Genomic DNA, 12,668 nt, shown 5'->3' with positions numbered 1-12,668 from the left:
GCATGCGTGTCTTTGAGTTTTCAGTGTATGGGGGTTTTGCGGTTCGTTTTTCTTGTCGTCTTCTAGGAATCCATTATTGCTGTGGTAACCAACCCTCTTCCTGGAGATAGTTCTCATTTCAAAACGAATCTAGCACATCTGATTCTACAAATTAGCAGCTCAATGCAATCTCTGGCTGTTAAAGTGAGGTGTCCTTTGTTAGGGTTGGAGTGGAAACCTAAAAGACCGATCACCTCCAGGAAAAGCGGTTACCACTGCTTTACAGGAATCCTTTAAAGGTCGGTCCACAGGAGAGATCTGACCATACCGGCACCCTAGCCCCAGTCTGACCAGCGGTGCTCCCTACCGCGGAAAGTATGTATGGAATGGCAGGTGTGAAAGCTACCCACCCGTCTCGTTGTGCTACTAGTTCAATATTTACCGTCACCAAGGAAACAAATAAAAGGCAACAAAAAACATTTCCCAGTAGAACGTGGAGGCTGCACACCGCTTTTGACTTTGAAAACTGTTAAATATTTGCCTTGGTATACGCCCACCCTTTTCCCATTCGCCTGCTCCACGGCCCTATCCCGGGAAGAGCGGGTAAAGAAACCACTTACTCTCCTCACCAGTTTCCCTGTAGCTCAGAACTGACCTCGGTTCTGCCTGATAAGGCCGCAGCAGGTTTGAGTGGGAGGCAGCCCGGAACATTCTTACATTCATCATTAGTGCATATCTGATGTCATTTGGATGGGTTGCAGCTATTAAATTTAAAATAATAAAATAAAAGCCCTGTCCTTGAGGTCTGTGGTATGTTCCGTGTTCTCTGAAATGCAACCTAAATGTATTTGTGTAAACGTATTCTGCCTTCATTACACAGAACGGGGCTGTTATTTTCAGTTTACCTGGCGGTCTACACCCCACTCATCCGTCAAGCCAAAAATGAATCTTCCCCCGCTGGCTTTTCTTCCTCACCTTCTCGCTCCTCATCCTTCTCTTCCTGTAAAACGAATTATTTTCTCAAGATTTCTTTTGTCTTTTGGAGGGGGGGGGGGGGGGCAGGTGCAGTGGTAGGAAGGGGCGGGGGGGTACAGGAGGAGTTAGAGACCCAACAGCTGTTGCGCACAGCCTGTTCTCATCAGAGAAATCCTTTCTGACTCCAGGCAAACACCGGACATCAGATGCGTTCGGCATGCGGTGGCACGTGGCCACTAAATAAATGAGAATGTGCCATTCTGCCATAATTTTCATTTAGTGGTTCTGCTATAATATCGTCTTTATCGCTCCGCGGTGTGCCATTGGAAGGTATTGGAAATGGGTACTTGGAGTGGTTCGGATATCTCAAGCCTGGTGCTTGGGGGGCTTATTGTAGCTCTTAGAGGCCTCTTTATGTCATTATTGTATCGTGTTTTAATGAGAGCAAAAATTTAAATACGGGAAAATGTCATTTAGGGCACAGTGGATTAGTCTGGCCTCAAAATGTAGGCCAGACTCAAGAACTGTTTCTTTTGTTTCCTTATGGCAGGCAGATAAAGTCACCTAAGCTCCTCCATTTCAAAAGACCCTGTATAAGGGTCCTCTCCCAGTTTTAGCAGCAGGGGCGGTGCTCCTGCTTTCCAATTGGCCTGAAATGAACACCTTCATCCAGATAACCTCCAGTGAAACATCCGTATTCCTTAATTAAATTAAGGGTTATGAAAGGACATCAAATATTTATTACATTCACATGATATAGACGATAGAAGAATCAGGCTCCAAAGAGCACACCGCCGGGTTCCTTTTGGTTGCGTATAACCTTTTCTCTCTTGTTTTCTGCCTCGATTAGCTGAGGAATCCTAAGGGGGGGGATTCTTCTGTCAGTTTGGAGAAAACGGAAGGTGGACCCACCAGGCACATTATTAACTTCATACCCCAGAGTGCTTTTCTGCTTTGCGGAGGCTTAGACCATCTTTTTGAAGAAAAGTTGGCGTACTGTAAATTATAATTGCCTGTTTTTTTGTACACATTCACAGAAACAAAGTTAGTGTACGTTTTAGGACTATCCGGCTAGCCACAACAATAAAAAACAGGTGAAGTCTGGTTTTCACCACAAAGTCTGGACAAATTGCAGAATTCTGGAAACGGTGCTGGCTAATTTAGGGAATTGGGTCGGTGCCCGTTCCTTCCTGCAGGCGCGTGAGCGGGTAGCAGACAGCTCTCTGCTAACCGTGCGCAGCTAACCTTTGGGACTAATGAGCTGGGGGCCAGGAAGGGTGTCTGCTGCATTAAGCAGAGAGGCCGTTAGCGCGTCTCTGTCTGTCTGTCTGTCTGTCTGTCTGTCTGTGCAGTGGGGGGGGGGTCAGTGACTCGTGCCACAGAGGCACAGGAATACCGCCACGCGACACATCCATCCACGCACAGCAGAGGAGACGGGAACTCAAGCAGCGTTTTTGTTCCCCGCCAGTTAATTATCTGCGGCTAATGCCATTAGTTTAAATTTAAATGTGGCGTGGGGAAGAAAGTTCAGTAATCGCTGCAGTCCGCATCCCATTAATCGTCTCAAATTGAATTGAACTGGCACTTGAGCGAGCCGGACTTTTTTTGAGGCAGAGGAAGCAGCAGACGATGACTCATTTCCTCAGTCGCGGGGCGTATTTGGAAGGTTGCTGGCATTCGAGCAGCGTATCTATCTGCATAGACGGGCATACCGGGCGACTCTGCAGTTCCTGCTCTTATCTTTGCCGTCATGGTTCCTGGATGTTAATTGGTTCCTGTTTCAGTGCATTTGAATGGATTCTGCATGCGAGTTGTCCCGTTACAGTGCGTTTCAATGAATTCTGGATGTGAATTGTGTCCTGTTACAGTGCGTTTGAATAGATCCTGGATGTTAATTGTCCTGTTACAGTGCGTTTGAATAGATCCTGGATGTGAATTGTGTCCCTTTGCAATGCATTTGATTGGTTTCTGGATGTGAATTGTGTCCCAATTCAGTGCATTTGAATGGATTCTGGATGTGAATTGTCCTGTTCCAGTGCGTTTGAATGAATTCTGGATGTGAATTGTGAACCGATTGTGGATGTGAATAGTCTTGTTACAGTGCGTTTGAATGGATTGTGGATGTGAATTGTGAACCGATTGTGGATGTGAATAGTCTTGTTGCAGTGCATTTGAATGGATTCTGGATGTGAATTGTGAATCGATTGTGGATGTGAATAGTCTTGTTGCAGTGTATTTGAATGGATTCTGGATGTTAATAGTCTTGTTACAGTGCGTTTGAATGGATTCTGGATGTGAATTGTGTCCCGTCTAAGCACCGGTTCCTCTTGCATGTTGCAGTGTTTGAGGACGCTGGTGGGGCACACTGGGGGCGTGTGGTCGTCCCAGATGAGGGACAGCATCATCATCAGCGGCTCCACGGACCGAACGCTGAAAGTGTGGAACGCAGAGACGGGCGAATGTATCCACACCCTGTACGGACATACCTCAACGGTGCGCTGCATGCACCTGCACGAGAAAAGGTACCCTCCCCGATCCCTCCACCACAGACACACCACGCCTTTTTAGGGAGATTTATGTCTTCTCCAGACACTCTTTAGCCAACCTGTGGAGTGCTGGTAAATTACCCATTCACACGCATACGGCAACCATTTACCGTGCAGGGCACCAACCAGTTTGTCGGGAGCAATTGGGGGGTTATGCAACCCTCCGACTTCGAGACGACCGCTCTTACATTCTGAGCGAATTTATATCACAAAGCAGAATTACTGAGTTACCTGGATAGCTCTGCTGAGTAAAACCTAAAACAGCTCTTTTTACTTCAGTCCATGTTCCATATTTCGGAAGGTCCCGGGCCTTAGTCAGTGCAGTAATCCAGGTAACTTGGTAGGCCTGCTTTGTGAAATATCCCCCAGTTTACAAGACCTTTGTGAAAAGATGAAGCAGATATTTAAGATGAGAGCAGCAAGAAAAGGAGACAGTTCTATGTATACCAGTAAATGAACATCACACTGATGAATAGTGTTTTGCGAGAAAAGCTTACTTCCATAGACGGGGGTCAATTCCAGATAAATGCATTACATTTAATGTTTTTCTTTAATTGATAAATCCTCGCACAACATTATGGCTGCCTTTCAAAAATTTCACTTCATAGTGAAACTTCATAGGTTGCTGTTCATTCCCTGGAATGTACTTAATTTAAAGGTCTGACCCCAACCGAGTGTACAAGATGAAATCTATAGCCTACACAGAGCATCTAACACTTACGTTTTAAGACAAAACGTACGCACACGCTGTACCACTGGAGCCAAAAGAGCAATATTTGATGAAGAGATGTAACGTGAACGAGGCAAGCAGAGGTATTTCTCCTGGGGCTGTGCATACCTGAATAACAGCCATGTTCTCCAGTGTGTGCTCGAGCCCCTGGTCAGAGCGTGTTGCGTTTCTGCAGTGTTTGAAAACACCGCTCTGAAGAAGCCTAATATCCATCTTTGGTTGGGCAGAGGGGTGTGCCTCTATTTCTGTTTTCGAGACGCCATTTTGTATGTTAAGTACTGAAACCAGGGGGTTTGCGGGGAAAGGTTAAAGATGCAGCTATATACGCAGGGTGATTTCTGTTGCCATGAGAACAGCTGTAAACCCAGTATATCCAATATATTTATACTTTATTTTTCATTATGCTTTTACTGTTTTGCCTACTGTGAAGCACTTTGAGCTGCCCTCAGCTGTATAAATTAATACAGTTCACCTGCCTACATTCAGTCAGATCCTGAGAGGGAAGCCTAATTTTCTTCCAGCTCCTCTTGCGGAGAGCTAGGGGAACAGAGTGGTGGGGTGAGGGGTTTGTGTGGAGCTCGGAGGACTAAGCGTCCCATCTCTCCCTGCTCCAGGGTGGTGAGCGGGTCCCGGGACGCCACGCTGCGGGTTTGGGACATCGAGACGGGCCAGTGTTTACACGTCCTCATGGGCCACGTGGCAGCGGTGCGCTGCGTGCAGTACGACGGGCGGAGGGTGGTCAGCGGGGCCTACGACTTCATGGTCAAAGTGTGGGACCCAGAGACCGAGACCTGCCTGCACACGCTACAGGGGCACACCAACAGGGTCTACTCTCTACAGGTAAGCCCTCAAACTATTCAATGCAAACACACAGCACACCAACAGGGAATACTTTACTGGTGCGCAGTACACCCCAAACTATTCAGTACGCACACTGCGCACCAACTGGGTCTACTCTCTACGCGTAAGCCCCCAAACTATTCAATACAAACACACAGCACACCAACAGGGAATACTTTACTGGTGCACAGTACACCCCAAACTATTCAGTATGCACACTGCGCACCAACTGGGTCTACTCTACAGGTGAGCAGTACACCCCAAACTGTTCACTACAGGTCAGCAGTACACCCAACCTATTCAATACAAACATGCAGCACACCAACAGGGTCTACTCTCTACAGGTACTATACATTACAAGTGCCCAGTAGACCGAAGGTGAACAGGCAGTACATCCCTAACTATTCATTAAAGATACATCGTTCAACAGGGTTTATTCATTACGTTTATACATTCATTACAAGTACACCCCAGACTAGTCATAAAAACAAACACACAGTACACCAGCTGGGACAGGGTGAATTCAGTGTGGCTGAGCAATAAACTAACAGGGTCTGTTCATTTCAGTAATGGTGAAAGATACATAAACCGTACTTTACTACATGTGAGTAATAATGCCAGTACTACGGTGCAGGTTATGGATGAGTTAGTAATGCTAATTACAGGGGAGGACAGACCCATATAGCACTTGTTTCCTCTCCTTCAATAGGACACACTCTTCATGAAGTGTCTAATCAGATATGATATGCTGTGTGCGATATCAATTGGGTCAATTATATATAATTATGTGAGCTATGTCAAGTGGAAGGGGTAATGGGAAGACCCTGTCAGAAACTGTATGTAATTGCGGAGATCAAAACGATGTTCGTTATTTGCAGAAGGGCTCATCTCATTTCAAATGCTCCATTTCTGCATTGACATTATACATTTATACTGCCATCCAGATTTAATGGCTAAGTAACGAGCAGTTATCGCTGAAAAAAGTATCATATTATTTTCTTACTTTTTCCCCAAGCCACCTTTTTTAATTGTATATTTTCCAGTTGATAATGTGACGTCATCTGCCTTTGGTTGCAAAACTAAAACGTTAAAATGATAACGTCGTAATGACTTGTTTGCCTTGTCTGAAATGTTAAGATATTATTTATGTTGGATTCAGTTCTGTTTGTAATAGTGATCTCAACATCATCACTCTTTTATATCGTAAGGCTTCTGTTTGTAATAGTGATCTCAACATTATCAGTCTTTTATATCGTAAGGCTTCTGTTTGTAATAGTGATCTCAACATTATCACTCTTTTATATCGTAAGGCTTCTGTTTGTAATAGTTAGCAGTTGCAGTAGTAGCAGTAATAGATCTTAATGCATGTATCTTTCTGCCAATGTTTTTAATTGCTTGAAAGACTACCAGTTTTGAAGCACCTGTCCACTGCTCTAAACACGGGTCCTCTATCTCCCCCGTCAGTTCGATGGCACCCACGTGGTGAGCGGGTCCCTGGATACGTCGATCCGCGTGTGGGACGTGGAGACAGGGAACTGCATCCACACCCTAACGGGGCACCAGTCCCTCACCAGCGGGATGGAGCTGAAGGACAACATCCTGGTGTCCGGCAACGCCGACTCCACCGTCAAAATCTGGGACATCAAGACGGGACAGTGCCTACAGACGCTGCAAGGTGAGCCACACGTTCCCATGCCGTTAAACCAGGAGCGCAGTAATGACCACTTCAGCTCTTCTGCGAAAGCTATCCTTTCATAGTATTCAGGCAATTGCATGCTTCACTGGGCAGTTAAAAATAGAGGTGAAAGGATATAATGTGAGCGCTTTACAGTATTGAGAAAAAAAAGAAACTCGTGTGCGTGTTTACAGGTTCGTGTACACGTGCACGTACATGCGTGTGCATGTTAACAGGTTCTCGTGCAATTACGCACGGCGTTGCCGTTAGAAACAGGGCCCTCGCTTATTAAGTAGGAATGGCTTCCATTCCAAGAACAGTACGTCACGTCTTCTCTGTTTTCCCCTCAAACCTCAGCACGACGAGGCAGAACACAGGCAGCCCCAGGTAGCCTGGACCGGGCGTGTCTCCTGCTCTGGCCACAAATTACATAATCTCTGACTATTCCCACACTTTAATGCTGGTTTTCGCTATTAAAAACAACAGCCTGCCTCTCAACTCTCAACAAACATTCGGTTCTGGCCTGCTGGGAGCTATTACTGGCCTGACAGCCAATCGGGGGAGACTTTTGTGTTTTTTGTTTTTTTTTGGCTAGTGCAAGGGCGCACGTAATGGTGGCATGTGGAGCAAGCCTTAGTATAATCTCACAGGCCATTAATTGTGTGTACATAACTTGAGCACGTAGCGGAGCATTAGCTTAGCTAGTGAAATAAAGGTTTGAATAAACATGAATTCTGTGGACATAACTTCACCACGTAGCAGCAAGGTACTGCCAAGGTGACCTGGGGGATTATGCCTATTGTTTCACGCCTTCATCTCAGCCGTCATAACACGCAGCTACCCAAACGTGAACCAGGTTACCAGTACACATGTGCAATACCGAAAAAGTCACAGTTCAAGACCTGCCTTACTCAACTACTCAATATACGCTCAGTGAGCACTTTATTAGGTAGACCTGTTCACTGGCTTGTTAATGCAAATTTAATTGGCCATGTGGCAGCAACTAAATGTGTAAAAGCATGCAGACATGGTCGAGAGGTTCAGCTGTTTTTCAGACCGAATGTCAGAATGGTGACTCGCATTCAGTATGAAGACTGGCCAAAACCCTTCGCCTTCAGAAAAATGGCAAAGAGACGGTGTGCGACCGATAATAGGGCAGTTTACTGTTTGTTGCCCTTTAAAACGAGCCGAGTGAAAAGGGAATAAATGTAGCATTAGATGGGTGTTTTATGGTGAGTTCTGTACCTTTACACCGTTCCTTTGTGCTGTAATGCACTGTGTTTTCTGTGTGGATTAGCAGCTTGGCTCCAGAACAAAGAAACAGAGACTGACACAGTGACTGAGAGGTGCTGAAATTGGGCTGCTCAGGGGCGGTCACCTAATTGGGGCGCGCGGAAGGAAGATGACCTGGGGGGCCATGGTGGGGGGGTGGGGGTTGTTTTTTGCAGGCCGGCTGACTAATTGGGTCAATGAGCTGTTGTTGCTAGTGTTCGTTAAAAGACACAGACACAGACGAAAGACAACGTCTGGAACATTTCGGTGAGGGAGGAGAGCGTATACTGGTCTCCGGTGAGCAAATTAAGCTGCCAGTCCTGTAGGTCCAGCTGCGTGATGTGCAGTTGGAGGCCTCAGGCTTCACTGTGAGCGGCGGACATTTTGTACCTTAAAGCAAATGCTGGTGTGATGTCCGCTTTGTGCTGTGGAACAAATTATTTTGATTAGACCACACAACACAGTTATTGACGGATAGCTGTAGGTTAGCTTAAGTATTCTGAAGTGTAAATCAAAGTTTATGTCAAGTATGCTAAGTATTTTTTCAACATTATCTTGTTGCAAGTGTATTGAGTGAGGCTGTGTCATTGTTTGCGAATGTCACGTGATTGTCTGCTTATGTTGGATGGTGTGTGAGTGTGTGTGTGTTTGTGTGTACAGGAGGGCGGCGAGTGTTTTGTGTCGGTATGCATGTATGGTGGCTCATTTGGAACAGGGTGGGTGGTGTTGTTTAGTGATGTTGGTGTCAACGGTCCATATGTGCAAACTAACTGTGTTCGTGTGGGTAGACAGTTGAGCGCCAGACAGAACCATCTGGAAAGAGGAGGTTGAAGATCGGGCAGTGTTGCTGAACAGCTATTAACACGGAGAGGGGGTTCGGGTGGCGGACCTTTTGAATAACAGAGATAACCCATGTGTCACTTCACTGGTTATGGCTGTGATTTCTCACTGGGGAACATTGTGCAACCTGCTTAAAAGGTTATTCATTTGCAAGTGTAATGTCGTGTCGAGGACTTAATTATGCCTTAAAAAGAGATTTTTGCCGGCACATTGAATTTCAAACATGGTGCTAAAATGAGTCTTCTACTCTTTTTTTTTCTTCTTTTTTTTTCTGTGCATTAGCCATAATGAAGGCTTGTTACCGTGCTTTGGTGATATATTTCGGGTTCATAGATTTTCTTTTTTCTTTTTCTCCCCATGCATGGCACTTACAGGGACTGATAAATAATTCAAAATGAATGAATGATTACTGCGTTCTTTGTTTTACATGTTCTGTGTTATGTTTTACCTTGCATGGTACCGTGAGATATTTTATAAAAGGCATCGAGTGATTCCCACAGTTAGCTTTCTGCATTTTTATACAGTCGTATGTTTGCTGAAGCAGGCTTTTCAGTCTGTCGTTGAAGTGGGCAGAATTAGTGGTGCACTTATGTCCCCAAAGCCCATTGATTGTACAGGAAGCCTGCGCTTAGCTCCAGCAGTGTGAATAAAGCTCCAGGTTCGCTGGCTCCTCCTCGTACAGCCGTTGTTCGTTTCCTCCGCTTTTTATTTCCCCCCCCGGACCTATTTCAGGTTAGCTGTAATATTGGTTTCGAGATTGTTTGTGTCATAATATTCAGCGTTATTAGTTTCCAGAGATTTACGGCTCGCGGTCGTCTGTGTCCCCAGGTCCCCACAAGCACCAGAGCGCCGTCACCTGCCTGCAGTTCAACAAGAACTTCGTCATCACCAGCTCGGACGACGGCACGGTCAAGCTGTGGGACCTGAAGACGGGCGAGTTCATCCGCAACCTGGTGACCCTGGAGAGCGGGGGCAGCGGCGGGGTGGTGTGGCGCATCCGCGCCTCCAACACCAAGCTGGTGTGCGCCGTGGGCAGCCGCAACGGCACCGAGGAGACCAAGCTGCTGGTGCTGGACTTCGACGTGGACATGAAGTGAGGGGGCGACCGGGCGGGAGGCGGAGGAGGGGGTCGTTGGGAAGAGGTTCGGGTGAAGCTCGCGAAATTACCACCAGACGGCCACGCCCTGTGCCCAACACCGTGACCCAACGCTCCTGTCCATAACACCCGCTCCCACCCCTCCCCACCCAACCCCCCCCCCCCCTCTCCTGATACACCGCTCCCCTCGCCAGGCAAGGCAGGTACACTGCTGTCTGCTGGGGAACGGTGCAAGGGAAAAATTAAAAGGAGAGAACTGACAAAGGCAAAACTCACCATGGAAACTCACCATGGAAACGCTCCATGGAAACACTCCATGGAAACTCTTCGCTGATTCCCCCTGTGGGTCGGGTAATTTTTTGCACAGAGACTTGTTCGCTCAAGCCTGACATAACTGCCCATATGTATAAATACCTAAACAGGCCAACAAACCTACGGACTCTCCGCTGTATAAATACATTAAAATGGAATGAAACAACAGTTGTTGACAAATGGTAAATGGTGTAAAGAAAATGTTCATAAGTTTTTAAATGTTGAGTTTGGCTTCTTATGGAGGGGAGAAGAAAATACATTGGTATAAGTTGAAGCCCTAGTGCTTGATAGACCTTCAAACCAGGAGGCAACTGCCTCAGTTCAGTTTTTTTTTTTTTTTTTTTTGCTGGTTTTTTTGCTGTCTTTTGTTTCCTGGTTTGAACTCAACAGAAAAGCAAACCGTACTGTGAATTTTACTTTGTACGTTCGATCCGTTGAACTCAACGGTTTTTTTTGCCTACCGTTGCCAACAACAATCACGGTCACAGTATTAACTCCTTTCTTTCTCTCTATATGTCTCTCCACGTTTTTTTTTTTTTTTTCGTTCTTTTGTTCTTGTTTAAAGCTGAATCTGGATTTACGGAACTGGAATGGCGAGCTGTCCCAGACTTCCCAGAGCATGACGGTCTGGACGGAGAGGCCTCCGAGCAGCTTCCCATCCCAGCTCCCTACTCCAGTGGCCAAACTGTATTTATGCTGCTAAACGAAAGGAAAAGTGGAACTTTTACAGCTGCGACGTTTTAGTCCCAGGCTAAATTTCCAAATTGACTCTAGTTTGGACTTTTTACAAAAAAACGAGAAACGTGATGAATCGTAAGACTTTTTTTTTTGTTTGTTTTTTTTGCCACTGAAACTTGAGCCAAAATGTGCCTCTACGAGGCGGAGAGGAGGAACGTTCCGGATTCGCGGGGACGGGTGTGCCTGCCGTGGGTGTGCAGATTTATTTAGCGTGCGCGTGTGTTTCTGGGCAACTCGTAAACACATTCCTGAGGACTACACTCCGTCTGCCTGTTCTGTGGGGAAACCACACTGCGACTGTGGGGGAAATGGAAAAATCTAGAATTAAATTCTTTAATTTAATAATTAAATGTACAAAGGTTTCTGTTTTACCCATTTGATTGGTTCAGATGTTCAAAAATGGCATTCAAGTTTAAGATGGACATAAAAAAAATAAACTGACAAAAAACATTTCGACTAGAAGCAGGTCTGTCTTAGTGTGACGAGTATTAAGCTATTAAACATGTTACAGTGTTTTTGCTGTGAACTGACTTGTACATGAACAGAGATAGTTTGTGAACGGGACAAAAAAAAAACACCACAGGCAAATATTCTGAAACGTTAGTGGCCAAACAGTATACCTGGTTTCCAGGAGCCGCCCGACTCAAGCTGAACTGTGAAAGTGGTAAAAGCACTGTATATTAAACAATCTCCTTTCTTTGCTCTGTTCATTTTCCTGTTAATTTATGATCTGGTTTGAAAAATCAGATGTTGCAGGTTGTTTAATTTTTTTTCTTTTTTTTTTTCCAGTTCATGTAACTGCCTGATGTTACAGACAGAAAAAAAAACAAAGGGATTGTGTCTATTGATTTGAGTCACTTAGAATTTTTATTTTCTTATAACTTAAGTGCAATAAAATGTGGGTTTTTGTTTTCCATTTCAAGCATTTCAGTTGTCTGTGTTTGTCTGCGTGTGAAAGTTGTCTTGTATGTTCAATAAAGCTTCTGTAGCGTATTTACGCATAAAATCTTTTGCGGACAAGGCCGGTGAATACACAACACACGATACATGCAGTCACGCTATGCCCAGATGATGGGTTTCAGGGCATTTCTGCTGTAATGTCCTTATACTGTGTACACTGTACAGAAAATCCATACTGGTCACAACACTGTTCCAGGAAGTCGCCAGTAATCACATTATGCCCGTTTCCTCAGCCCTGGTCGTTAGAGTGCAGCGGACTTTTACCGGCCCGTTGCATGGCTGTCGGGGATATCTAATCGCCACCCTGATTTAATCCGTTCCTCCAGTTTCTCCAGTCTGGGGAATGGAAAAAAAGTGCCCCACCTGCTGAATACGACACCCTTTTCACAAACATTTCGCCCCAGTTGAGCGCCTTCTTTCGAAATGGTGGATTCCGCCTCAAGATCCGATGAGTCACGTCGGAATGATTCACCTCTTTGGGGGAAAAGCAGCGTGTGGTTTACGATAACGGTTCCTCCGAAAGGCCACCTGTTGCTTTTATTTGACTTTAAGCACTGAATTGTATGTGGATGGATGCGTCTCCCGGATGCCTCGTAAACTCTCCCAAACTCTTCCAACGGTTGGCAGGGTCCTCCAGCCCCCTCCTTCCACAGACTGTGAGAGGGTGGTTTCGGTTCTGGTTGTTATGGAGATGAATGATTGGCA

General features: G+C 45.7%; 1 protein-coding gene across 2 annotated transcripts in view; it reads left to right on the top strand.

The window, feature by feature from the left end:
• Positions 1-11,925, top strand: part of LOC133135411 (F-box/WD repeat-containing protein 7) — a 92,384-nt gene extending 80,459 nt beyond the window's left edge. For both annotated transcript variants that reach the window (XM_061252392.1, XM_061252393.1), the window contains exons 8-11: positions 3,295-3,476; positions 4,845-5,070; positions 6,535-6,745; positions 9,686-11,925. In XM_061252392.1, coding sequence (XP_061108376.1) covers positions 3,295-3,476; positions 4,845-5,070; positions 6,535-6,745; positions 9,686-9,954 — 888 coding nt within the window. In that variant the 3' untranslated portion in view covers positions 9,955-11,925. The remainder of the gene's footprint in view (positions 1-3,294; positions 3,477-4,844; positions 5,071-6,534; positions 6,746-9,685) is intronic.
• Positions 11,926-12,668: the final 743 nt, after the last annotated feature.

The sequence above is a fragment of the Conger conger genome, chromosome 8 (assembly GCF_963514075.1).
Source record: "Conger conger chromosome 8, fConCon1.1, whole genome shotgun sequence".
NCBI lineage: Eukaryota > Metazoa > Chordata > Actinopteri > Anguilliformes > Congridae > Conger > Conger conger.
Note: the sequence above shows the minus strand (reverse complement) of the source record. Positions and strands in the feature narration are given on the sequence as shown.